At 39.6% G+C, this 27,327-nt stretch overlaps 1 protein-coding gene across 5 annotated transcripts in view; it reads left to right on the forward strand.

The window, feature by feature from the left end:
- inpp4b (inositol polyphosphate-4-phosphatase type II B) overlaps window positions 1–27,327 on the forward strand; it is a 135,526-nt gene that overhangs the window by 90,059 nt on the left and 18,140 nt on the right. For all 5 annotated transcript variants that reach the window (XM_068727807.1, XM_068727808.1, XM_068727811.1 and 2 more), the window contains 5 exons: window positions 1,297–1,427; window positions 8,390–8,494; window positions 12,349–12,457; window positions 21,074–21,257; window positions 26,301–26,630. In XM_068727807.1, the coding sequence (XP_068583908.1) occupies window positions 1,297–1,427; window positions 8,390–8,494; window positions 12,349–12,457; window positions 21,074–21,257; window positions 26,301–26,630 (859 nt within the window). The remainder of the gene's footprint in view (window positions 1–1,296; window positions 1,428–8,389; window positions 8,495–12,348; window positions 12,458–21,073; window positions 21,258–26,300; window positions 26,631–27,327) is intronic.

The following is a 27,327-nucleotide window of genomic DNA, read 5'->3' on the forward strand; positions in this document are numbered from 1 at the left end:
TATCTCTAGCTCTAGTGCCAACAGTGTTTAGAAAAGTGACATTTATTTACTTTTTTTAGGGTTGAATTTTAAATTAGAACTATAACATGTCTTTTCAGAAACAATGTGTCTGGGTAATTAGCAGGCATGGCTAGATACCACTAGAAATATATGAGAAAATATGTTTTGTTTGTTTTGTTGTAATTTGGCTGAAACCCCCCTCTTGAAAAACTTGTGGTTTTGATCATTCATATGATACATCACCTTGACTCACTCTGTCTCTCTCTCTGGCACTATTTCTATCGTGCTCTGTTGTGTATTGAAGTACTTCAAAGTAATCTAAAAATAACTTACTTACCTGGAGGAGACCAGGAAATAGTCTGGAGAGGCTATCAGCGCCTTACGCTTTGTTGTAGTAGTTGAACTATACAACAAAGAAATAACTACTACATTATGCATTCAAGCAATTATGCCTGGTCTTGACAATAAGTCGAACCAATGAGCATGCAGCCTTTCATTTTAAGATATACTTTATACAAAATGCATGAGGTATAATCACTGAAAATTGGGCTCGTTATCATGAAAGCAATGCATATGACCATGTATTTGTTATCCTGAATACAATGTTGAACCTCCTTCAACCTCTAATTTCTATAATATCAGTGCAATTTACTTTTCAATGGGTGCTGGAGGGCAGGTTTCTGAATGATATCTGTCCATCTGATGTTGCCTTTCAGATGCAAATAATGAGCCAATGAAAGAGGCTGTACTTCCCACTAGGCAATCAGCTCCTACACACACACAGACACACACTGAGGCACGGCCACTGTTTATTCCTAAAGAAGGAGCACAGATGATTGTGGCCTTAGGCTGCAGACACAACTAGCTGAAGGACAGTCAAGCCATCGCTCCAGTGACACCAGTATGGGTTTCTTTTATACGTAATGGTAAAAGAATGGTGGGAGCAAGGGAGGAATTTGATAGGGCAGAGTGGATAAGTGGGCACCAGCTACTAGCCTCAGGTCCAGAAATGTGTTTATCTGGCTCAGCACAGGGTGCTTTGAGTCGCTACTGTGTGTACATGTGTGTCTTGGCCAGTATGTGCAAGCCTGTGTCTGCGATTTACCATAATTGTTAAGTATTGCAATAATACCCAATATGTTTTTCTCTCTTAAATTAGATAGTTTTATGTCTAGTGTCAACGTTTTAAACAAAAGAGAAGCTATGCAGAAGGAGCCAAAATGTGGACGTCATTAATGATTTGTTTGACATCTATTAAAACCACAAAGGTCCTCATAGATCTGTGTTTATCTGTAGGGTGCAGGACCTGAGAGAGCTTGGCGAGCTTTCTCCTCACTGGGACAACTTAAGAAAAGAGGTGATGACTCGATACGGAGGAATCATCAACTCCTACCAGGAGACTTTGGCTGAACTGGACAAGATTACTGGTATGACTGCACCCGCTGCTACATTTTACATTCATACCACACATGCATTCATGCACACTCTGCATACAAAGGTTCTTCACTCTAAATCACTCTACAAACTCACTTGGTTATACATTAGTTCCAAGATGTGTCCCAGGTTTCATTGCTTTATTGACCCACCTTTGTTCAAAAATGATTATCCAGGTTTTATAAAAAATATGTTTTTTTTTCTCTTCTATCATGGTTTGTCCTTGGCTGGGCAGTATTGAAACACGTTTTTATCTCGCCAAAGTTATGAAATGTAACATTGTGCATACTGTTGTACTGTGAACAAGTAGAAGTAGAGCACCTGGCTTTGCAGGTGGCACTGCATACATTATCAATCAACCAACACTTTGTTTTTACAGTAAAACTTCAAGTCTTTGTAAAAAAAACTCAGTTGGTTGTGGTGAAAGTTGTCTCTTACTGTAATGTGTGGTCCCTAAATATAGAAACATGTTGGGAGTAATTGAAGGATTGGGGTGTTTAATGCATGTAATCTGCCCTGACCTGTCAGTACATTTTGGGTGATTTGTGTCAATGAAAAGCTCAGTGAGAGGTTGATTCATTTATCTACTCGCTGTCAAAGAGTTTCCATAGCAACAGAGGTTTCATCAGGGCCAATTGAAATGTGTGTACCCATGTGACCCTCTGCGTTTTGTTAAAGTAAACGTTTGCAGTGCACATAAAAACGGATGCAAATCTGTGCCATGTGCAAACACAACCCGAGTCTTGCATCTCATTTACAAATATTCTGTGTTCTACTTGGTATGCAAATAATATTGCACACTTTTTGCAAATGTTTTACATAATAGAATGAAGCCACACAGTTATGTCTGATGTGAGCACTGAAAGTAATTAGGCTGCCTCTGACACTTACCAAGGAAACGTTGGTGTGATCATGCCACAGAACGGCAGTGTGGTGTTTAAAGTGTCTTTAGAAAGAGAATTGTAGCAGTTTTATTGCTTTGTTTAGTTCCATCACTCAAAAGGACTTTTTGATCATAACCTCTCCACAACGCTATCAAAAAACATGTGCACATATCACTGGTTCTGCTGCTCAATGGCGAGTTACAACACTGACTTACCACAGCCTACAGTTAGCTAGCTAAAATCCCGGTGGGCCTCTGCATTGGTGGGCCGGTTGACAGTCAAACATTCCATAGCGTTTTCTATCGGCCCTCCAGACTTGTCTGTCTTCTTACCGGCCCTCTGTCTGTGCCGCTCCAGTAAAACTTGCACTTACGTCATAGGCTCCGCCATAGCCTATTCTGTCACTACTGTTGCGCCTGTTAAGTGGTGGGTGGATTTTTTTATACACCTCACAACCCCCGTGAAATGACTCGTTCCACTATCAGAATTTGATCGGATATCGGTCGGATATCATTTGGAAAATCTAGAAGAGCGGCACGATTGAATTGTTTTATCCCCATTCAACTTAGCATAACCCTCACCTATTATTGGCCGTGGTTTCAGAGCCTTCATTCGGACACGCCCCCCAGTGCTTCAGAACAAAGAAAGCTGCTTTTTTTCTCCACGATTATGAAACCTAATTGTACATACCTGTCGACTTTTTGGCAGGTATGTCAATTTGGTCAATAACACAAACTCAGAACACATGTTTAGTTTTGCTTTAACCCGACTTTAAATTATTATGGATTTACACAATAACAGGAATAACAAAACAGACATTCATCAATAACTCAGGATTTGTTTCTTTCCCTCTCCATAAGCTCTCCCTATGCATATTCTAGCATATGGGTATAGGAACATTATGGCTCCTGATAAATTGAACTCTGATTTACTCTCATCCCCATAATGAGATATTTGCTCTGCTTCATTTGCCCAGCTGATAAGAGATGGTGGTGGCTAAGCCTCTGCACTGCCTGCCTGAGCTCTGAGAGAGGGAGTCGAGGGCGAGGGGAACAGATAATGTGGCATTGGTCATTATTGTTCCTGACAAGTCCCTTGTGGCACAGATGCTGCAATACACGAAAGCGCCCCTGTCACATTTACCACTGTAATTCTGTCCTGCTTTAACTTAACAGGATGACAGACATTGCTAAACAAGTTGGGTGGGCAAGCTGTTCCAGATTAATTATTAATAAGTAAGATCATTAGAAAATGCAGTAGGTAGAGACACAAAAATAATTTGTGGTGTGGAGATGGTTTGAGTGTGAAGACCAGTGTGTGAGCAAAGACAGGGGAGTAAAAAAAATGTGTATGGAAAAAAATCAACGAGCATCATTATTCTCGTAACTTGTCAATGCTACACAAATCAATACTTTAAAGTATGCACTATATTAATACAATTTTACTTTAAAATAACAATGGAATTGGAGAAACTGCAGGCAGGGAAAGAAGAGAAACAGTCTGCTGGGAGGTGGCGGTAGAGTCCTCATGTTCGGGTTCCATTTGATACATTTTTAATGACGAGCTGACCTCAGCAAACAATTTGGATGCTCTAATAACTCTATTCCATTCATAAATGAATCATTCCTACTTTCATTGTTTACCAGCCGGCGAATTAAAGGCATAGATATAATCCTGTTAGCGTGGTGTTTGTTAGACCACCGATACTGCCAGCACTTCTCTGCACAAAAGTGTCAGTCACTCTTAAATTCCACTTATGGGATAACTTCAGCTTAAGGCCCAGAGCTACGTATTTTAGATTAAGGCTCATACCTTTAATATCTCTATTAGAACAGAAGTCTCTGTTGTCTGTTGCCTATAGGTAAAGATGTTCAGCTGTGGAGTACACAGACATTTTATGTTAGCAGGTTACTTCAGACAACATGAAAAATAATAGTCACAAAGAAATGCCCTTAAAAGTAATGACCAAAATGTTAAAAGACATAAATTGGAAAAAAAAAATAACGGTCAGACATGACTCACTTGTCCAATTCACACCTCTCTCAGGCTGATTCCACTGCTCACACAGCGTGTGTCCAATCCCCCTCTATGTCTACAACATATCTAACTGTGGATTGATTAAAAAAGCCTGCTGTGCTCTCAGCGCCACAGGACCATGAAGATGAAACCCTTAACATGCTACCGACATACATTGATCTGACAGACCTCACTTACAAGATGGTGTTGCTGTAGTTTGTGATCTGTCTTTTTTTCTCCTTCTTCTCAGCTTGTTCTCAGGCTCACAGGCAGACATTTCTAAAAGCACAGGATATAGGTTGCTCACATCCTGAAGGATTCCAAGAGTAGAGAAAAGTGGCTAAGAGCAAAGAAACGACAGGAAAGATTAAAAGAAGAGATAGTGGCCAGATGTTGGTCAGTATTGCTGGCAACCAGCCCTTCTGTCACATAGCCAGCCCACCTGGGCAAACAGATGGGGATCTGATACGGCTAATTCATCTAACCTACAACGGTCACTAGCTCGATGAGCCTGGTCCCCAGAGCTCTACAACAGACAGTGAGAGTCCACTGAGCAGAGATGACAGCTTAGCCATTGACTTGAATGTTAGCCTTTGGAAACAGCTCCTCCTTATGTAGCACAGAAATGGGTTGGTGTACACTGAGGAACACAGTTATTCTATCTGGATTGGATGGATTTTAAAGTTTTGTACAGACATTCATGTTCCCCAGAGGATGAAGCCTACTGACTTTGGTGATCCTCTGATTTTTACTCTTAGCACCACCATGAGATTGACTTCTTCTTTTGGATTATTTGATGGATTTCTTTGAAATTTGCTACAAATATTGAAGGTCCCTTGATGATCAATTCTATTAACTTTGATGATCCTCTCGAAATTTAATTTAGTGCCATCATCTGGTCAAAAATGATATTTTGTTTCATTACCAAAGTCCTGCAAAAGCTAATGCCATTCCCCTCAGTCTCAGCTGTATATGGTTAGTGGTGGTTGGGGACTGTTAGCTTGCTCAAGATTTGTGTCTTTTATTTGCTCAGGTGCAAGTGTACAAGGGCATTGGAATTATTGTGTGGATCATTCAGTCAAGTAAAATAATATGATAAATACAATAAAAATATGCAAATTAAAATAAATATAAAGAGATACACATGATTGACAGATAAGGAATATGTACCTACTATTTAGTAACATGCTCAACTGAGAGTGTTATGTCTGGTTTATTGTTCTAGACTGCACATTTCTACATGTGGAGATTATGTTTTGGTCTTCACTATATTTAAACAGACAGATTGTATATTCAGTGGTTAGAAATGGCATCTGTTTACATGTGCACTTTGGTAAGTAGCAGCAAAGCTGTTAACACCTTAGGAAGAAGACATGATTGATTTTCAATGCTTGAAAATAATAAGTCCCATCGCCGTCAGCTCCAGCTCAGTCATATATCCCTTTCTGAGAAGCAACACATTTCAGCTTGAGTGGGTCAGCAGTTTCAGCATTATATACAGTTATGGAGGTGCAGTGGATTTGTTTTCATGTTTGGCCAACCTGCCTAATGATGTTAAAAATCTGTGGCAGGTAACAGATTTTCCCATCTAGATTCTGTGTAAACATAAACCTTCTGTAGCACTGAAGCTTTGATTGGTGCATACTGGTCTGTTGCCTCGAGAGTAATTAATGAACAGGACTGAAAAGAGTGTGTACTGCGTAGTTTAGTTCTTCTCAACACAAAGTAAAAGTTAGGGCACATGTCAGTTAGAAGAGCTGGAAAGTGTGGATACTGAGTCAGTTTTGTCATCACGCTGCAATTAATATACACTGTGAGGAGCAGTACACAGGAACACACTGTTTGACATTAATATCTGGAAATAGTAGCTGGATTTCTGTCATTTACTCTACTAGCCTTTTTGGTGTTTTTCTAAATAAGAAAAGAATCATTGTCTACAAGATATTGTACACCAGTCAGTGTCTTTGAGAAACTTGAGTATTTAATGACATTCTTATATTAATTATACTGTCACATATTCATATAGTCATAAATAGTAAACTGAATTTGTGAAATGTTTCATCATTATCCTAAAAAAAAGAGAGTGTATGGACTTGACTGTAGATGTGATATCAAAACATTCTGTGATTATAAGCCCAATGTTACTGTACAATCCTCTGGTTTATCAACGAAGTGTGTGAATTGCAGACTGGATTCTGAGAATGACGACTAGCTCATATGAACAGTGCATCGGCAGATCACAGTTGTATACTTCTTGAGTATGAAATGTCTTCACTGTGCTGCATTTTTGTAAACTATGATCATCTCTTGTCCACATCCAGGTACCTTCTCACTCCCTCTTCCTCTCCTTGCAGCTCTAGAACAACTGCAGTTTAATCCAGTAACTACAATTACCAACGGCAGTACGCTACCAGCAGAGACACTGGGCACAGTAATCTTCTTCAGTAGTGTTGATATTACTCATGACGATTAAACCAATCAGGTAGTGTTGTGGGTGAAACTTTGCATTAGAGCCAAAGTAGTGCATTTTTGCGTTAATTTACTTTTATCAGCAAACAGATTAAAAAAAAACAATAATGTAAAAGGACTGAATATTGCGGCCTATAATCGGTCAGACAATCGATCGAGCTCTTATATACAGTAGAAACAAAGTGCTAATGCTGACAGACAGACAGACAGATAGATAGATAGATAGATAGATAGATAGATAGATAGATAGATAGATAGATAGATAGATAGATAGATAGATAAGTCACTACACAACATCTGCACAGCTGTTAACAGTTGGGGAGAATTAACAGAAGGCACGAGCACATTGGGTATTTACCTGCACTTACATATAATTAATTTACAATATTTGTGTTTCATTACAATTTGGATTAATGAATCACATCGTCTTCATTCCATCAATGTGCTCTGTGATCTTCACAATAAAATTACTTTTCCACACACAAGCTGGAAAACACTTTTGTAACTTGAGCTTTATCCCTTAGAGAGGAAATTCAAAGTCACGTGTCTTTAAAGAAGATTTAAAAGCCTAGATTATGAAACTTTGTGATATGAGTATTTTTGTTCACCCTTTTGGACTTCTGTACCTATTTTGAATATCTTCTTTTTAACTCAATTACCTCTGCTAGCAAACATCACAACTCCTCTAAATTGCCTCCTTGATTGTTCTTGAAAGCTTTGCCTCAACTCAAAGAGGCTCATCAACCCTATTTACATATTTGAGCAGGCAACATGGAGTGTCAGATTGTGTTTTTGAGCTTAAATGTAAGCCACTGACAAAGAGTATTATTTGTCAGAAAATTTTAATTGGACTTTCTGAGTAAAGTGGCTGCAACGGGCATACAATCCTATGCTTAAAGGATTACACTGCTCGTTAGAGGATGTTATACGCAGTTGATTCAAATGAGCTACTTTTGAAATGCTTGTTGTCTAATTGATACATTCTCTATCTGATGGACATATATGAGTGTTAAATGATCTTTCATGGGCATTTAAAAGTGGAATGGTTTGGAGGAACAACCCAATGCCACACCAAGAATAATTTGTAGTTTACTGTTTTAAAAAGTGTTTGTGTTAAAAGTATGCTTTCTTTGGGGAAATGGCTAGGGAAATTGGGCTTTACTAATTTGAAATATTGGCTGTGCTGTTCTTTGTTTTGGGCTATTCTGTAAGCATTGTTAAGAAACCATTCACTCAATTGAATTTGTATTTCCTTTTTTCACTCAGTTGTCCATTAAATATATCTCAAGACGTTCAATTACACAAAGGTTTTCTTTAAATTGGAAAATCAGAGAGAACATTTGAACATCAATTATTAACATTATTATCTAATCTTTGCTTATCTGTTTCTGTGCCTCACTTCATAAGCACAGAAACAAGGTTATAAAGAGAACCGCCATGTAAAGCAATCATGTTGGAAAGATCGTAGTATAGCTGAAAGCAGACGAGTGAGGTATTAAGTGCAAGGGATGTTTATCTTTTAAACATCCACCATCACAATTATATTTCATGACAATGTGACATATACTTGTGTACTTTTTTTTTAGGTCGTTCATTCAAGCCAAGCTGCTGCAAAGCCCAGAAATCTCTGGAGTTCATCCCAATAAACTTGCACACCCAGAGGATGAGAGTGACGTGCCCCAGAAAAACAGGTATAATTACACTACTGCTTTAGACTTCTGTTGGACCTATTATTACACCTAATACTTACACCTGGTGAAGGTAAGTCCAACATTCACACTCTTTTTGCCCTGTTTTTGGTCTTATCAACCTCTGAGTGAAAATATTATGCTGTTAAGTGCTACACTTTGTTCACTAGCTCGTTGCTAACTGTGTCTATCTGCTATTTGGTGCGGAGCTTTTTCGTAAACAGTTGGCCACCCAAACAGTGCTATGAGAGCACTGATAGTGAACCAAAACAGTAACATTTAGCTGAAACTGACTATAAAACTCCATAAAAACAGGTGATAATTCTCTGTACATGTATCACTGCAAGCGACCCCTTTCTCATTATCATGTTATTTCCCATAGTCATTTCATATATTGTTATTATATATATTGTAAAAATAGATTAAAGCCGCTTCAAAATGTAATACAAACCTGCTCAAAAGCAAGTTGGCTCAGTAGCTGTTTGACCTTGAACTTTCAAACAGAAAAAGCAGGTATTGTGGAAAGGTGGTTTCATATGCAAAACTTTTCTATTCGCTGCTCTGGTTGTCACCTACTTTTGTGTTTCTATGCCTGTGACTTCTCCACCTGTCAGAGATACTCAGAGGGCTCAGACGGGGTGGTTCTAGTTCATCGTCCAGGTTGAAAGGTGAGAATTAACTTGGCCTGAGAAAGATAGACTGAACACTAATTAAGCCCTTTGCGTTTTTCCAGAGAGAAATACTGGGTTTCTCCTCCGCCGCTGCTCTCTAGCTGGCAGAGCCTGTTATTGCCCTGGAACTGTCTCTGTGTATTAGGGCGACTAACGCTGCCTCACTACCTGTGAGTGGGCTCCATTTCGATGATTGATGGAGAAGTTGAAGGCAGACAAATCTTGATATAAACTGTGCTTCTTTCAGTGAAGACACCAGGGATGACAGATAAAATAAGTAAAATCAAGTCATCATACAACCCTGAAACTGTTTTGCACTGTCAGGGCAGAAAAAGCGGGAAATCAAGATAAAACGAGCCTTAGAGAAGTTTGTCAATTGATAGATAGACACTCTGATAATGACCCTCTGTGGGGCCAATTCACACCTTGATTCAATTCCAGGCAGTTGTGCTGTAGCTGATATGTCTGTGTGTGTTAACTCCACTTTTATTCTTCAGTAGGACCTTGAGTACCAGCAGGAATACACAGCTCCCATAAAGTTAATTAAGAAATCTGGGTAAAAGCAGTGATAAATAGCTCACAAAAACAAAACCTTGATTAATACAAAGAAGATATGTTTCACACAAATTAAGTAAATCTTTAAAAAGATAAATCAAGCTCAGTCCATTACATTTTTTATTGAATACACTTTCATGCATAAGCTGTCCACCCCCCTGTATTCTCACCTTAAACATGCTGCGCATCGTCTAACATACAAGTCAGTTACAGTAAATGTCAATGGATACATGAAAAGAGACATCACTTGACATGCAGTGAGCAGAAAATCATTGTAATGTGAGTTTTACATACACCCTGTGCTGCCGTCATTCCTCATACAGGAAGAGTTTCCTTTTAATGGTGACTTCATATTCAAGTCACTTGTCATTGACTGTATTTTTTCCATGTCCACATTTAGACTTTATTCAATATTTGAATACATTGGATCAGTATATTTATAACAGGAAAACAAAATGTATTGTATAGATAGCACAATTAGAAACATGTCTTTGGATATAAAACTTATTTTTGATTCTTTTTTTTCTTTTTTTTAAATTTTAGATACAGGATACAGAGTACCTTTTATCTAATTAATTAATTCTAATTAAGTGTATTATCGTCTTTCACCAGTGTGTACCAGTAGGAACTTAGGAACACACAGCAGCATCCAGGTGGAATAGTAGCTGAGACGCATTGCATAGTGCAACACCCCCATTTGATCTTTGTTGCATGTCATTTACCCCTCTTTCTCTCTGCCCATCTTCCCTGTCTGTACCTTAACTGTCATTTAACCAATAATCTTAAAAAATAATGGAACAGTCTTCTTAATGTAGCGAGTCCTAATTTCCAACTGTTGTCAATTGCTCTATTGTTCCCTTTGATTTTCTGAAATGATGTTTTTCCTTGCTATGCATTCCACTCAACAATGATGAACCATTCATTTTCATTTTGTCTATTGATCATCCAGCAAAAAAAATGGCTCTTGAGAAATACAGCTGTCTTCTGCCTCCAAAATGACAAGTGCAGCATTTTCATGCCGAGTAGTACTGAAAGCGTTGTTCAGCACTCATTTGGGTCAAAAAGGATCCTTTGTCATTGTAGAACAGGTTTGTGGAATGGGTTCAGTGTGAATTATAACCACTCATCCTGACTGCCGCAATCAATTTTCTCATTTAGAGAGCAACTGTCCTCTCAGTACTTAAACAGCTTATTCTGTTGTTGATATACTGTATATTGAAAAAAGGATGGTGTGAGAGCGAGACCAGGCAAATTGAGGACAAATTGGTCATTGCGCTTGATGTTCTGAAACCCGCCATTGTATTATGGTACACTTCTGCCGTGGGAGAACCAATTAAGGGAAGTTGGACTTTCACAAACTCTTGGGGCCAAATGTGTGGTGGACAGGGAGCCTCAAGGCCAGGCACAGGGATAATGAATGGAAGAAGCAGTTGGTAGTAGCAAAGCGCCCATATCAAACCACTATTGGTCTGTTGTGGTGTTGTTAGGGGACGGGAGGCTGTTGGCCGCACTGCCATTCACATCTCTGTGGCAACACTTGGAGCTGTGTTATGTCATTAATTTCTACTTTCAACGATTTTTCAAGCAGTGTTTTCCTACAGTCGGCGCTGTGCACTGTTGCTTTCCCTGAGGTGTTCATTAACTGACCCGGCACTAAACCGCACCAAAATATTCACCCCCATAAACCCCCGTCCACCCTCTCTCCCTCCTCCCCTTTTTCTGATTTAATTGTCAGCCTCATCCATTACTCATTCAAAACAAGGCCTGTTGTAAGCACCCCTGTGCTCGCCTAGCCGTCTGTGAAGTGTTTATTTACTTGTGACGGCGGTGTGCAAATTGGAATGAAGTGCTGTGACATTCATCGTCCTTCTGGTTCAACGTGGGACCAACGTTAAGAACAAAAGATGGCTAGAGAGAAATGACGCCTAAAAGATAAGCCAAGTGCAGAATAATGGCATGTCTTATGTCAATTTTGTGCTTAAATATGATGCATCTGTGTGCTTAAAACTACTGTGTGCAGGTTACAAAAAGTAACACCTTGCAGGAGCCCCACCATATAGCTTTTACATTTTAACTAAAGCCCTGAAACAGCTGCATGGTATACTCAAGAATACTGAATAATTTTTTATGCCAGGTATTACTAATTATTGATATAACTTGGGTTGTCACGATACCAGAAATGTAGGAGTGGATTTAGTGAATACCTAATAGGATACCACGGTAAAAAAGAAAAAGAAAACACTAAATCCCATATACTTCAAAATGTCCTCCTTAGTTACCTTTTGCATATAGTTTTTTGTGGATTTATTAATAATTCCTGATGATTTGCCTCAAGTTGCTGGTCAAAACCTAAATTTTACAATATTACATTTGAACACACCATGATAATGTTAGAATTTACATTCGCCCAATACTCATTTTTACTGAATGGTGCTTGAAGGCATCATAAATATAACACTTATTAGATGTATCGTATATTTAGCAAAATTCTGACTCAAAATCAGGCATTTTTACACTGACCGGGATTAATTTATGTCCTTGAATCTCATTTTTCTTGTTCCTTTAGTGCCGAAGTGCCGTATTATACATCTCGTTATTTTAATTCCATCAAATCTATTTTCTGTCTTACAGATGCATTCTACGACGTTGTCACTGTCGGTGCCCCTGCAGCCCATTTCCAGGGGTTCAAGTGTGGTGGTCTGCAGCGTCTCCTTACCAGATATAAAGCAGAGAAAAAGAGGTAGGAGAAAGAAAAACACCTGGCCAACCTGTACACCAATGGTGTTAAGAGGGAGCATGGATGATTTAATACGGGACACATGGAAACAGGGTTCCATTGACAAAATAATTTAACTTGGGCATAATTGATAGTGGCAGAGAAATTTGTTGTCCATGGCCTATGGACTTGATCTTCACAGCCCCCTACAGTTACTCACAGCCAAGCCATGCTGAATTTAGACTGGAACTCCACTGCCTCTGACAGCTCAATTTAACTGGAGGCAACAGACATGATGGAAAAGTCTTGTTGAGTCAGAAGTTCCTCTGTACTGGTTCTTTTCCCTGGCAGGCATTGTGTTTTCTCCACCCTGAAGTTGTATGTTAACTTACCACTGCACCACCACATATTTTACTACACATTTTGTTACAACTTCCCAGCTGCCAGCTGGAGCTCGCTCTTAAAAAGCACTTCAATTCAAAACCAAATGATCAGTCCAGATGATCAGAAGTTTTTATGCAATGATTGAAGACATTTCTCATCTGAGGTAATGTCTGGTGCTAATGTTACTACAAAGAGTATGAGATGTGTAGAGTGCAATTGAACAGCATTCCATAATCATTGACTGACAGAAATTAGTCTACAATAAGCACTGCAATAATCAATCATTATTACGGCAAAAATATTTCACAGGGAGTGAATTCTTAATCAGAAAAACTATGAGTAAAGTGTGAGTGATATAGGGGCTTAGCTCAGACCAGTGGAGACGTTTTGTTGGTCTCACTGACACAGTTTTATGTTAGATTGGGTTCAGACTGTGGCTGTCTCTGCTTGATTGCTTGATGGAGAAAATATGTCTTGTGTGTTTCTTTTGCTGACTGAAACCGCTGGCTCCACAAACGCTCAAGGTTGACTGAATAAATTGAGTCCACACTACTATGGTTATGTTATACATACACAGATACAAAGTCACAAACACAGACTGAAAGTGCACTCCGGCAGAACAAATCCATATGACTTCCTCAAACTGGAGATCAGCAGTATCCTGTACATTTTGCTGTCTATGCCATTTAGATGCAGGGCGGAGGTATATGTCACTGGAGTTCAGTATGTGGTCACTTGAGTGATGCCAGAAGAAATGAAGGGTGATTTTTCCCAAAGCTCCCCATAGAGTGCAAAGTCATTACAGACCATGCCAGATCCAATTAGTTACAGAGTTTGCAGCTCAAGAAAGAGGGGAAGAGAGGCAAGATGGAGAGGGCTGAGGTGTGGGTATGAAATGTATAAGTTGATGGGAAAATAGTTGAGGGCCTGTGCTGATAATAAAAAAAAAGAAAAGACTTCTTTACGCTAAAGTGCACAAGTGAATTTGCTGAAGATGGTCAGTTTTATCTGCTGGCATGAACTCTGATAAGGTTAGCATATTTTCGAGAATCCACTGAAGTGAAATCATTTTCTTTATATGAGAGATTAGACTTCAGAAAGAATTCTCCAGGGAGACAGAGCTTTTTGTTTCATATTTGACTTAGCTAATGACTCACTGTAGCTTAAATTTTCCAATTTTACGGCTGGCTAACTGACTACGTCCTGCGCTGAGCCTTATCCATGTTTGACCTGGAATGCAGTAATTTGTCAGCCATCGTCAGAAATAGGAATAAACTTGACGATTTTGTAGCGTTTCGCAGAGGCCATTGTAATGAAGGTTCATGTTTACTTTAAATGAGGAACATTCATTATTTCATGGTTTAATTAGCTTCTATTGTGCATGCACTAAACATCTGACCAAATATTAAGCTTGGAGTGACCTGATGTGGTTGTTTTTTTTTGTTGTCAGTGAATGTGATGTACTGTACTTGTGTGCTCAAGTCCAGTTGAGAGTCACTTAATTGCATGGAAAGTCAGCCCATCTGAGCAGAGCAAAGATTTGTGTGTGTGTGTGTGTGTGTGTGTGTGTGTGTGTGTGTGTGTGTGTGTGTGTGTGTGTGTGTGTGTGTGTGCGCGCGCGCACATGTAGACACTCATTATACTTCTCCCAGTGTGTCTCCTCGCCTATCTGAAGCAGCCTTTTGTAATCACATTTGATTAAAAAGGGAACAATCGGCAAGATGTGAGACTTGGCTATTCAATGGGATATTAATTCATCAAAGAGAAGATGGAAAAGGATGGAGGGACGGGGAAAAAAGGAAAACCTGAGCACAGAGGTGTTACCAGGAGGGCAATAAAAGAGCAATATGTCTTTGTTCCCTGGACACTAGAAGAGAGGAAGGGGGGTTCTTTTCAGATCCATTAAAAACCTGCATGGGCCAAGCTTGGCAATGACCAGAGTATGCAATGTAGTTTGTCTCTCAGGATGGGCCGGGAAAGAGTTTAATCAATAACTACATTTAGTATTCCTCCTGAAATCTTGCACATGTACACACAGGGCAAGAGCATTTATCTATCATTAATGCATGCAGTCCCACTTAAATGGCTGTTTTAAAAGTCACTGGATTTTTATCCTTTTTTAATTGAACCCTATAGAGCTAGCTGTGGATTTGCTGAGGTGGTCTAATCTTTCATTAACGGCCTCTTTTAAATTATTCAGATAATCTGCATAATGATGCGACACACTTTTTTTTGGGAGACATGTTGTATGGAACCTGAACATTGACAAGTTTTGTCTATATCTGTACTGATGATGTGTGTTTGTTTTTATTGCATGTGTATGGAAGTATGTGAGATTTACAGTAGTCTGTTTTTTTACTTCTGTGTTGTTTTTCAGTATAATGTCAGACAGGCCCCTGTTTTAAGGTCAGCTTTACTTAGTTGGTGCAGAAACTGGGCAGTGGATCTCCTCTCTACATGTTTCTTTGAATTATGTCCACTATAACAGAGAGGAAGGAAGATCTGTCATTTCGCCAGGCGTCCTGGTCAGGCAGAACTGCCGAATGATACATTTCTTGGACACAAAGTGGCTGAAACTACATCACACAGTCTCTTGGGTCCAATGTTCAGATTTAATGTGACTAGCAGCACGTTGTCCAACAAAATAACTTTCTACCAGGATTACTGTGTGTGTGTGTGTGTGTGTGTGTGTGTGTGTGTGTGTGTGTGTGTGTGTGTGAGTTTCAGAGACAGGACATTGGCAGTGGCTGGGACTCGGGTCATGCTGATGGACAGCAGCTTCATAGTTCTTTGCTTCTCTGGAGTTAGCCTGCTCCAGGTTCTGTGGGTGACGGTGCTGGCAGCAGCTTTGAGGCTTATCTGTTCTCCGATCAGGGTTCCTAGTTTGTGTCTGAACTGAGAAAAGCTTTGGCTGTTACTCTGAGAACTGATATGAAATCAGTGCCCAGTGGAGGATTCAACGACAGATGGAGTTTGGCAGTTAAAAGAAGCTGGTTTTAGATCAGATCTCTCAGCTTGTATCTATAGCAGACCGTATATTTTTTCACTGTGGCTATGTGGCAGTGTCCTGGTGTAAGAACGGTGATTACAGCATGCTGTCTAAATGACGAAGGAGGCTTTGGCAGTCACCTGGAGTGCTGCAGGGCTCTCTGCTGACGTAGCTGCGTTTTTCTCCTGCTGGCTGTCAGCAGCAGCCCGCAAGCTCTTCATTAATTTCCTCCCCACTATTAATTAGCCATGCGCTGAAGATGCTGGCTTAATTAGGCCGCTGGGCCCAGCGGTTTTCTCCCTCTCATTACAGTTATAACCAATTCCCATTGATCATTTAGGAAAACAAAGGAGGAAGTTCATCCTGGACACACTGCTAGTTTTAGTAATCTGTTAGTAGATTGGAGTCCTCTTTGACTTGAGTTTAGCTGATGGAGCGTTGCGCCACTAATGTGTGAACTCATTGATGGGTCCCTGTTCTTGGAGATCCAGTGCTGTTTTTCTGTGTGAAACTTGAATTATAAGAAGGCCAAGGGCGATAATTTCATGAATCAAAGTACAGGTGCAAAGCGCAGTCAAGTGCACTTTGCATATTGTGCAGAGGGTGTGGCACCTTCTGTATTTTCATGGCTGGAGGCGCGGGGCACACCCTGGGTGCACATGGAAATGAAGTGGGATTAAGAAAAATCCATTATAAGTGGGTTTGCAGGGGCATGGCAGCAATTCTTTCTAAAAGCATTGCTCTCCCCACTATGATGTACAGACATCAGGTAATGGAGTCTGGACGAACTTCACCTAAGAGGAAACTAATATTCTCTCTCAATTATAGCCCAGCACAAATATGTATCCAAGGCCAGTTAAGTTAAATTCTTGTTTCTGAACCAGCAGCCTCCTCCGTTGTTTTCTGTGATCATTTGGTATTTTATTTGGAATCGATGAAGGGTGCATTGACAGCTTACATGCATACTAACTAGTGATGGCCAAGTTAACGCGTTAATATCGCGTTAACGCATTAATTAATTAACGCCGACAATTATTTTATTGCGCGTTAAAGCCGTTTTTTTATTATTATTAAGCGGACATTTTTAACCCAAAAAACGGGCAGCGAGCGGTGAACAGCTGTGTGTGTGTGTGTGTGTGTGTGTGTGTGTGTGTGTGTGTGTGTGTGTGTGTGTGTGTGTGTGTGTGTGTGTGTGTGTGTGTGTGTGGCGTCTCTTCCTGCTGCTGCCACCCCCCCCCCCGGTCCGGAACCCCCCTTCACTTCGTCACCGTCGGTCCCTCCTGTCTCACACACGCGCACGATCGTCTCGTTACAGGATCAAACGTGACAGTATCAAAATACACGTTTTTAAATAAACATATAAGCACGTGAGAATAAACTGCTCTTAACTGCAACTCTGTATTAGCATAACACATGCAGGTACAGACTCCCTCCACATTCCATGCTTCACCTACATTCCCCTGGGTCCGAAGTCCCTCCTCTACAGCTTCTTATCACCCTCTATGTACCAACGTACATTTATAACAAATACCACACATATTACAGTTTTTAAGGTTTTTTGTTTGGAATATATATAATAAGCATATCATTTAGTTATCACTACTGAGAATTTAACAAATATAAAAAACATGACATCAAATTGCATCTATTACACATGAAAATAAAGTTGTGAACACCGGCTGAATATCTATTATCAGAATCATTGTAACTGCTTTTTAACTGCTACTGTGTAAAGGGAATACTGCTGTTAAAAAGAACCTTATTTGTTTAAAGTGTTTGCAAACCAAATGTTATTGCATTTTATTCATATAGCAGTACTTTTCAAATAAAAGTGCGCAATACACTACTTTTGAATTCATTATTGAATTTTGCGCATAACAATTAATCGCGAAAAAATTGTAATAGTTGCCCAGCACTAGTCCTAACATATCATTTATGTGTATTGTGTAATCTAACTTTACACAGTCTGCACAAATATGCCTCTTTAATCTATTGTAGCTCCAATTTGAGATAATTTCACTGGAATGCAATTTGATTGCTCTCCACATGCTGCTGTAAGACTGCATACATGTGGAGATTTTCTGACGTGCAAGAAATCAGATATTTATTTCTCATCGTGGCACAGTAAAAATTGACGTTTAAAACACTCAAAAGACAACCATCCACAGTGAAGCGCTAGTTCTTAGTTTGTCCCTTTATGAGGGAAAACAAGAAAACCAGTTCACTTAAAATGCTTTATACTGCATGTATGGAAATGTAATGAGTCTCTTTGGTCATAGACAGAAACATAAATATTCATAAATAGCATGCAGACTTGAATGTTTACATAGCTGCTGAACAAATGGCTCATATTCACATTATGAATAACAATGAAGATTCATATATGCCATGCTATTACTGTTATACAAATCTGCAAACTTATAATCTAAGTACAAACAGCCATCTAACTTTTTATTTTACATTTCAAAGGATTTTCCACTCTCTTTGTGATCATTGCAGATAAGAAAAATAAAAGAATACTATTCAAATCAAACACTCAAAATGGTTTTATCAAATGGGAATTGCATTAGAACCAAATTGTTTAACTTAAAAGAAATGCATCCAGATTGTAACATGAAATAGTTCTACCATCAAACAAACAATAAATAACAAGTTCTTCCGGGAGCTCCTTTAAACAAAAGTAAAGGATTTGTGAAGCAGGAGGCCTTTTATGAGTTCAGGTTTGCTGGGAATCAGCTTGAGGCTGTGACTGGCTTGAAGTCTTGCCGAGGTAAAAGCCAGATATGTGGAAGGATTTCCTGCTCTGGTGTTTATTTATGAAAATATCATGGACTCTAATGACACCACAAACTATGGCCTCAGACATTACCCCAGGGTTCAATCACCGCTTACATATTTCAACAAAGGATACATAGTATAAGATCCACAAAGGAATCTAGGGCATCCACCCCCTATTTTATTGGCACCATGTTTAAAAAACTTGGCACACAGCACTCCCAAATTACATCAGGGATGGAAAACATACCCAAGGCTTGAAATGACAATCAGTTCCTCATGTGCAACATCACCTATGGCCTTTCATCAAGTTTTCATACACAGATTTATGCTTTTTTACCTTTTCATGGTTTGCTGTTTTGGTAGATTCATTTGGAATGAGAGCATTGCTGATGAGACAATTAAAGTTCCTTGCCTTAGCCAGCCTTAGAGAGGATCAATTCTGTCGTCTAGCATCAGGTGGCAGGTCCTAACATTCATTATTGCCTGCATAGCTCCCTAATGGGATTGGATTTGTACTTATGAGTCAACAGGGCTGTTATTGAATCTCAGTCGCTGAAGCAATTGTCCTCTTCCCAACAACTTTCTCCTTTTGCCTTTTTTGTGGAGTATCTGTATTGTTGCAGGCCTTCGGGATTTTTTTTTTCTCTTTAGTTCTGCATAATGTAGTAAGACGAATGTAAGCTCACGGAGGATGAAAGGGGTTTAGAGAAAAGGGTTTTGTTGCAGTAGATTATTCAATTATGGTCTTCTCTGTGACTGAAATCATAGCATTTGGAGGTATGGTTGTGGAAGTGGGGGTAACAGAAGTGTGCAAGTAGACATGGTGGGGTTGTGTGTGGTTGAGTATTTCACACTGTTTGCCCTGTGTATTTCTCTCATTTAGTGATTCCATTGATTAGCCTTGAGCTAGTGGGTGGTAATCCTCCAGGGAGCTCATTAGTAGTAATGACAAGGCCAAGATTTATGAAGTTAGCCAGTCAAAGACATAGTTATTAGCTAGTACCTACTATGCCTAATTTCTTAAGGCCTTCAGATTTCCGCACTTGCTGATAAATCAGGTAGTGCTGCTCCACACAGGGCGACTTCTAAAGAAGCACTCTTTCCCTCGCTGAAAATATTATGAGCGCTGCAGATAATACTGTATTATGCCAGCCCTTTATATGTGCCCCTCCCTTCCTCTCTCTCTCTCTCTCTCTCTCTCTCGCTCTCTCTCTCTCTCTGTCAATTATGCCTTAGGATCTGGCTCTGGGGTCTGGCCTACATAGAGGCTTGCAGAACTGACTCTAAACTAGCTGGGAGGGTTGCAAATGACTGCATCGCTCCACGCTACATCTGATGGCAGGAAGTCAGCAGAAACTCATTGAAAGTCATTGGAACTTTACCCGAGGAGAATGTTTGATTGGAGTGATTTGCCCTGAATCTAGGAACTGACAAAAGGTGTTTTTGTCTGAGATTAAATAGCTCCCTAGAAATGAAGAGGAGATTAATTATTCATAAAGAGAAAATGGGTTGACATTGGACTGCAGTTTCAATTTGACAGTTCATGCCGAATACCTGGAAAGCGTTGGTGCTGTACATTTTCCAGGCAGCAACAGTAGAAAAAATTAGTGTGCCATAACACATTTATACTGAATAAAAACCAACTGTTGGTCTGTTTGTCAGTACTTGACAAAGGAGAGCCATTTGATATTGTAAAGTTATGATCAACCACTCTATGACATATTTTTGATTAGAAGCGAAAACAATTATTGTGAAGCTTTTCTACTGTTGTTGAGTAACAATAAGAGTTAGTTATCTTTATCCTCAAGCTTTGTAGTTGTTGACCAATTTACTCTGTGATAAAATGTAAATACATTCAGATGCAACTGCTGTTAGTAAAGGTTGCGCTTGTTATTCACAGCAGGGCAATAGCTGCACAAAGCAACTGGCCGTGGTGCATCACATACTCCACAACATTCAAAGGCTTCGAGATATATCATTTTCTGATGATAAAATATATTTGATATCAGCAATGCTTTTATTTTAAAATGCTATTTTACAATAAGCTTTTTAGAGATGCTTTCATGGCCACAAAACATTAGAGAAAAGCATCAATATTTGCTTAATTCACACCTTTCAAGAAAAAATAAAGAAAACCTGTTCTCGATCAGTTGGGTTTTGATTTTTTGTGTCAAGGTTGAGCACATGGAGCAGGTCAACAAGGGAATGCTGCAGCGTAGCTTGTTTGATATCAAATACGGTCTCTTCTTACTCTGCTAGTTTTGGCAAACACTGGTGGCAAGTGGACACAATGAAAACCAGCAGCACTTATCTAAACAAACATGGGATGAGCTTCTGTTCAGTACTGTCTGTCTACAATCTCATTACAAGCTAGTGTGGCCCAGTTCTTTTAAAATCAGGTTTTGTTCCACTTGTGTGTATTTCATAGATCCAGTCCACGATGGTGCGACTGTCAAATCTGAATTGATGTGTTTTTTCTTTCACCACAGCTTCAGCACTGCCTACCAGTGTATCTACTACTCCCCAGAGCACACAGCTAAAGCTCAGGAGGTACTCAGCACCATGAGCCTCCTCCAGCCCCTCATCACAAGCTTAGCAGACCAGCTCCTCCAGGCTGCCCAGGAGCACTCTTCTCCTGGACTGAGGGATGCACTCAAGAACCTTTCTGACAAGGTGAGGCCGCCACCAAACCCTCCGCCCACTCTCACTTCCATCTTAACTATCCCTTTATTCCTCTTGGCCTCAAGCTGCTGCAACCAACTATTTTATTCTTGGACACATCAACAAACATTGTCAGGTAATACCTCAGCCTGAAAAGCCTTTTAGATGTATCTTTAACTGTGGTACTAAGTTTGTTTAAACCCAAACTCATCCAAAAACAGCTTTCTGCTTCTAAGCCTATGTCCAATAGTTTTCTTGGTAGAGTTGCATTCAGCGGACTACTCAGGTGGCTGCATAGGTCTAAATTGACTGTGACACTGTTTACCAAATGTTTACCTTCTTAGTGGAGTTATCCTACAAGTGAGACTTAGTACCAGTGCTGGTAATATTACACTGCTTGTTTCTTCAAAAACAAAACTGCAACATTTTTAAATTCTAGAAATAACTTCAAAACTTAAAATCCAGCAGTTTGCTTCTCACTATGAAAAGACAACCTCAGGAAAAATCCATAACTCATCATAAAAATGCCAAACTAACAAAAGTGAATAGCAGCATGGTGGTTTATGGAGTTGAGGCGTTTTTATCAGTATAATTAATGAATTACATCTGGTGCTGTCAGATTGCAATCTGTTGTGGGAGAGATTGTTTTTGCCACAGTGGAATAGAGCCCAATCAGCCTGCTTAATTGGTACATTCGCTCTGTCACCACTTCTTCTCATCCTTGATTAGACACGCACACATTGGCCTAGTAAACCCCTGGCCTGGTCAGCACAAGCAGGGCTGCTCTCTGATTAAAATATCAAGCTGTGTTTGTGTGTGTGTGTGTGTGTGTGTGTGTGTGTGTGTGTGTGTGTGTGTGTGTGTGTGTGTGTGTGTGTGTGTGTGTGTGTGTGTGTGTGTGTGGTTGAAGGCAGTGGAGGTGTTTCTGTCTGTCTGTCGAAAAGCTGATGTTCAAGTGACATCACTCTCTTCAAGCCCCAAAAACTCCAATCATGAATCACACGTTTAATATCCATATTTCCTCCTCCACATCTGGTTGTCTTTCACAAAAATCTGCTCCTTTTTTTTCAGACACTCACAAATATCTATGTGCTCGCATGCACACACAGAATCATGCTCACTTGTTCACACATGTACACACACCTGTGCACACACACGTAATGTCTAGCTTGTTTTATTCATGTTACCTAAAATCACAAATTTCCCTCAAAAGACTTAAAGGAACAATGTATGGAATATGGAAAATGTGCTTGTTTGCTTTCATGCTGAGAATGAGAAGATCAATACCACTCTACCATATTTGTCCATTAAATGACTACAGCCAGCAACCGGATTGGCTTAGCTTAGCATAAAGACTGGAAACAGGGTGAAACAGATAGCCTGGCTCTGTCCAAACATAACAAAATCTTCTTTGTGAAAGCATGAAAGCAAATAAACATTTCTAACTGTTCCTTTAACAAACTCTACAACATACGTACTACCTTGCAATGTTTTGGTTTTGTCTTTAGGTTTAGTGTTTTAGTCATTTTTAAAACAAAAATGCTTATATATTAACTAAAATATATAAGAAATATTTCCTCGTCCCAGTTTCTTAAATGTGTTACAGCTTGTCTTGTCGTTTATAAAAGTAAACTGACTGTCTTTGAGTTATAAAGTGGTGGTTGAATAAAATACACTATTTGAATACATCACAAAAAATGACAATGGGCATTCACCACTTTTGGACATTTTATAGACAAAACGATTCATTGATTATTTAACAAAGTAATTGGCAGATTAATCGATAATGAAAATAAAAACACCCCCCAAAAAAAACCTCCATACTCACACTCAGACATTATCTGACATCCTTCTTACATACATATGAATAAAGGCAGGTGCATTTGAGAGTGTGTCACTGCGGTGTGTGTGAAGTTTATTCAATAAAGACAGTGAGTCACACCTTCAGAGAATCTGAGATGATGATGGGAAGATGAGACACCTCCAGAGAAAATCAGGGGATGTAAGAGGTTTTTTTATCAAGTACTCGTTGCATCTGACTTTTTCCTTCTTGCTTCACACCACCTGACTCGAGGCCTAATGAAATATTACACTTCTTCACTTCACAACGGGCGTGGCAAATGTGATGTTGCTTCTCTATATATGGTGATAATTCTGTTAATGATGATAATAATAACTTCACTCTGATGATAATCACAGTGAAAAGCACATTTACAACACATCTCCCCTCCCTCCAGCTGTGTCCTAGGACAAGTTGAATGTCTCCATCTTAACAGTTACCTGGGAAGAGCTGTGGTTTGATCATCTTTGCACACGATTATGTTCGATTATAAGGTGTATGGAGGTCATATACGCAATTGTGAATAAGTGTCCTGACAGCCAAGTGCTGTTGGAATCTGACCAGCTCTCTCCATCCATCCAGCCTCCCTTAACTTCTCTCAAGTGAAGTCACATCGAGTAAAAAAGCTCTATTTTTAACTCAGCCAAAATCCGCTCATCTTTCAGGGTAAAACCACCCAAAACCATTCAGGGTGAATAGATTTCTTCAGTTTTCTTCTTTTTTAGATCAGACGTAGCTTATTTTTCCGCAGTATAGGTCCACAGAGGCACTTTCTGACTTGCACAACTGCTCAGTCAAGATCATATCAGCAGATATATTGAAGAAAGACTAGCAACAGAATTTGTCCCAGGGGACTTTGAGCGTTTCAGATCTCTAAAACAGGTAGGTGGGGAAGAGCTAAAGAGTAGTTCTTTTGTGCGGGGAGGAGCAAAGTTGCTTTGGTTTAGTCTTGGTAGGGGAATGACGCCGCAATGCTTTCCTCTTTTGCCCAAAGGAGGGCACCTCTGATATTCTATTTTGAACACAGTATCTATATGGATCCTGGCGTACAGCATATCATTAAAATGCTTTCTGCACTTAGCTGTAGATCCTGATATTAGATGATACAAGCCTTGGTACTGGCTGAATATTTAGGAATGTGATTGAATGATTGGTTGGTTCTAATGTAATGCCGGGGTTGCATAGAAAATAAGTTTCATAAAAAGTTACTCAAATACATGACTTCTTTGACCCTGTGGTTTAGAAGTGCAAATAAGATCCAGATTCTTTTAAATTCAGTGTTGGGCTTTGTTCGCCCATCTCAGGAATAATAATGAATAAAACATGGTTTCATAGATTGCAAATTAACATTGAGGTCAGATAAGCAGAGTTCAATTTGAATGTGAATTTACATTTTGAATCCCCAGTTCCTGTTAAGTGTTTTGATTACTCGATCAAGTGTAGCTTATTTTTTCATGTAGGACATTATTTTTTTATCTTTAAAATTATGTTTACTTCTTTATGTATGATTGTGTGCATTGCAGAATAGTATTTTAGCACAAGTGCTAGTTCTCAGATAATTACACACACAGTCTTATCCATAGATTTCAGCTCTCACATCATTGACTTACAGTAATGGAACTCATTTGGATCCAAGCAAGGCAATTACAATGGATATGAATTGGATACAATGGTGTTTTAAGTGTAGTCATCATTTTCTCTCTCTGCTCAAACATTCATCTAATGGCTCATTCTATGTGGATAAGTCTTTATATGTTTTATATCAATATATGTTATATGTTTTTTTGAATGACTGTAGCTGCATCATAAGAGGAACAAAGATACTATTTACTCAAGTCAGCAGTTTCTTCTCAGTTAAAGTGTCAGAGTTGTGAAAAGTGGTCAAAGTAACCGAAGTAACAAGTGTTTGGAACTGCAGCTCAATAAGGAAGAGATCAACTGTAAATGACGAAAGACTCCACCGACGTGAAGCGTCTTTGTTAAGCGTAGGCCCATATGATGATAGGAAATAGGTTGTGTAGACCGGACGTCGTGCCATTTTTACATTTTCATGTTAATCTGTGTGCCATGTTAACATTAAGGTTAACATTAAGTTTAATAATAACACCACATCAACATTTCTAGATCTTTAGTTTCATTCCATCCATATATTCTTATTCTTTTCACTTCTTTCACTTCTTTTTGTTTTATTCCTTTTTCATACTAGATACTAGTTGGATGAGTAATGGATAATTACGCAAATGGCACAATCAGAGAACTGAAAATAATTTCTTTGGTAAATTGCTGACGGGTCACGCAACTTTTTAAAAGGAGTCACAAGTTGACATTGCTTCATTTTAAGAAGTCACCAGCAGACAAAGTTCAGAATCACTTCCTTTCCACACAAAGCGTCTCTCTTACCGGCCCTGGGTATCTTTTCCTCAGTTGTCTACTTCTTTGCTGACAAGCTCACTGTTCAGTCCACATCAAGGAGGGAGGATGAAATATGACCAAAAAAAAGCCTACTTGGCTTATTAAATTGCCCACAGAATTACCCCAGTGGTGGTGGAATTGGCTGCGAAGCCAGGGGCGCCAGCTAAAATTTGCACCAAATGGGTCAGGGCCAGTGCTGGGTAGGGTGCAGGAAAAGGGTGTTTGTATGGCAAGTATATGCATACACAGAAATGACATCACCGGTTTCTTTTCATGGAGGGCTTGGCTCATGTTTTGTTAGATTGCATTTTGCTGTGGTAATAAAATTGCTTATTGCAGTGCTAACTCAATTACTCTTGAGAGCCCTTATCATTTTTCACGCAGTGGTGGCAGCGAGCACAAGGCTCCTTGGTACCGGGATCATCATCAACTTACAGTAGCTGGTGAATTTGAGATCAAAGGAGGTGTGCTCCTCGGAGAAGAAGGCTGGAGGAGGAGTAATTGAATTGTTTGTTGTTTGTTGCTGTTTTTGTTGCTCACCGGCTGTGCTGCTGTAATGGAGAGGAGCTAGTTTATGGTGAAAGAGTGTTCATTTTCCTTGTTTCTCTTCCTTTCCTCTGTAAATAGTTACACACTTCCAAGATTACTTCCACCTGTATTTTCTTACCCCTGCAAATGTGACAATCTCTTCCCACTTTCTCTGTCTCTTTTGCTTTTTCCAGCGCTTACATTTTAATTTGTTGTGCTTCCTCCCAACTTTCAGTGTCTTTTTTTCCAATCGGTCTTTCTCGCTCTCTCTACAGACAGAACAATTTGTTCACACACTTAAGGATGAATTGGTCAAGAGTGCACTACTGGCACTGCATGCAGCGCGGCCCGGATACGTTTCCAAGAACCAGAAGCAAACCCCGGTGCAGGGAGGCCAACATCAAGGCCACATCCTCCAGGGCAGTGACCAGAATCCGAGCCCAGTCCAGGGACTTCCAGGTCACAGTCCGGCCACGTCGATCACCGACAGCACAGCCGTGTGTAATAATGTGGAAGGATTACAAAGCACGACTAGAAGCGAAGGTGGGCCGCTGAAACACCAAGACTCCATACCGCACCATAAAGAGTACGACGAGGAGGAATGGGTGAGCGTGACTACTTTTCTAAGTCATTAAGAAGAGTAGAGTCATATTTACTGCTGGCCTTGTGGTCGATTACACATGAGGGAGTAAACTATCAGTACAGATTAACCAATTCTATGGCAAAAAACTTAAAAAAATGTGATTGTATACCAAACATAACACTTTTTTAATGAGAGTTTTCTCAAAGGAGTTTCAACATTTTATCATGGCAAAGTCACTGCAGAATAAGTCATGCTGCTTCTTTTCATTGAAGTGTGTATGACTGTTGGTTTGTTTGCGTGTGAGGACGACATCAGCCTCACTGACAGCAGGAGTTTGACATGATTTCTGCACACCAATGCCTAATTATCGCTCAAAATTTTCCTTACCGTTTTATCAAGTTCAAACCATATTTTTGAAGCACGAAAGACCAAAATAAACAACACCATTTACAAAACACATACACACACACACACTTAGATTATCATATTTGTACACACACACACACACACACACACACACTCAAGTGAAAGCATCTATTGGTCCGTTCAGGAAAAGCAAGAGAAAGCTGGAAACAATTGAAACGCTTTGAGAGTAATCTCATAATATCCAGACAGGTATTTCCTTTTAACCTTTTGGACATGAAGCCAGTTTACACTGTAAAGCTGCTTCAACAGTTTTTGTTTCCGGTTTTGTTGCACATTTTGGTTTTCCTCAATTT

The sequence above is a fragment of the Cebidichthys violaceus genome, unplaced genomic scaffold, assembly GCF_023349555.1.
Source record: "Cebidichthys violaceus isolate CVI_PGR_0920_01 unplaced genomic scaffold, fCebVio1.0.p SCAF_4, whole genome shotgun sequence".
Classification (NCBI taxonomy): Eukaryota; Metazoa; Chordata; class Actinopteri; order Perciformes; family Stichaeidae; genus Cebidichthys; species Cebidichthys violaceus.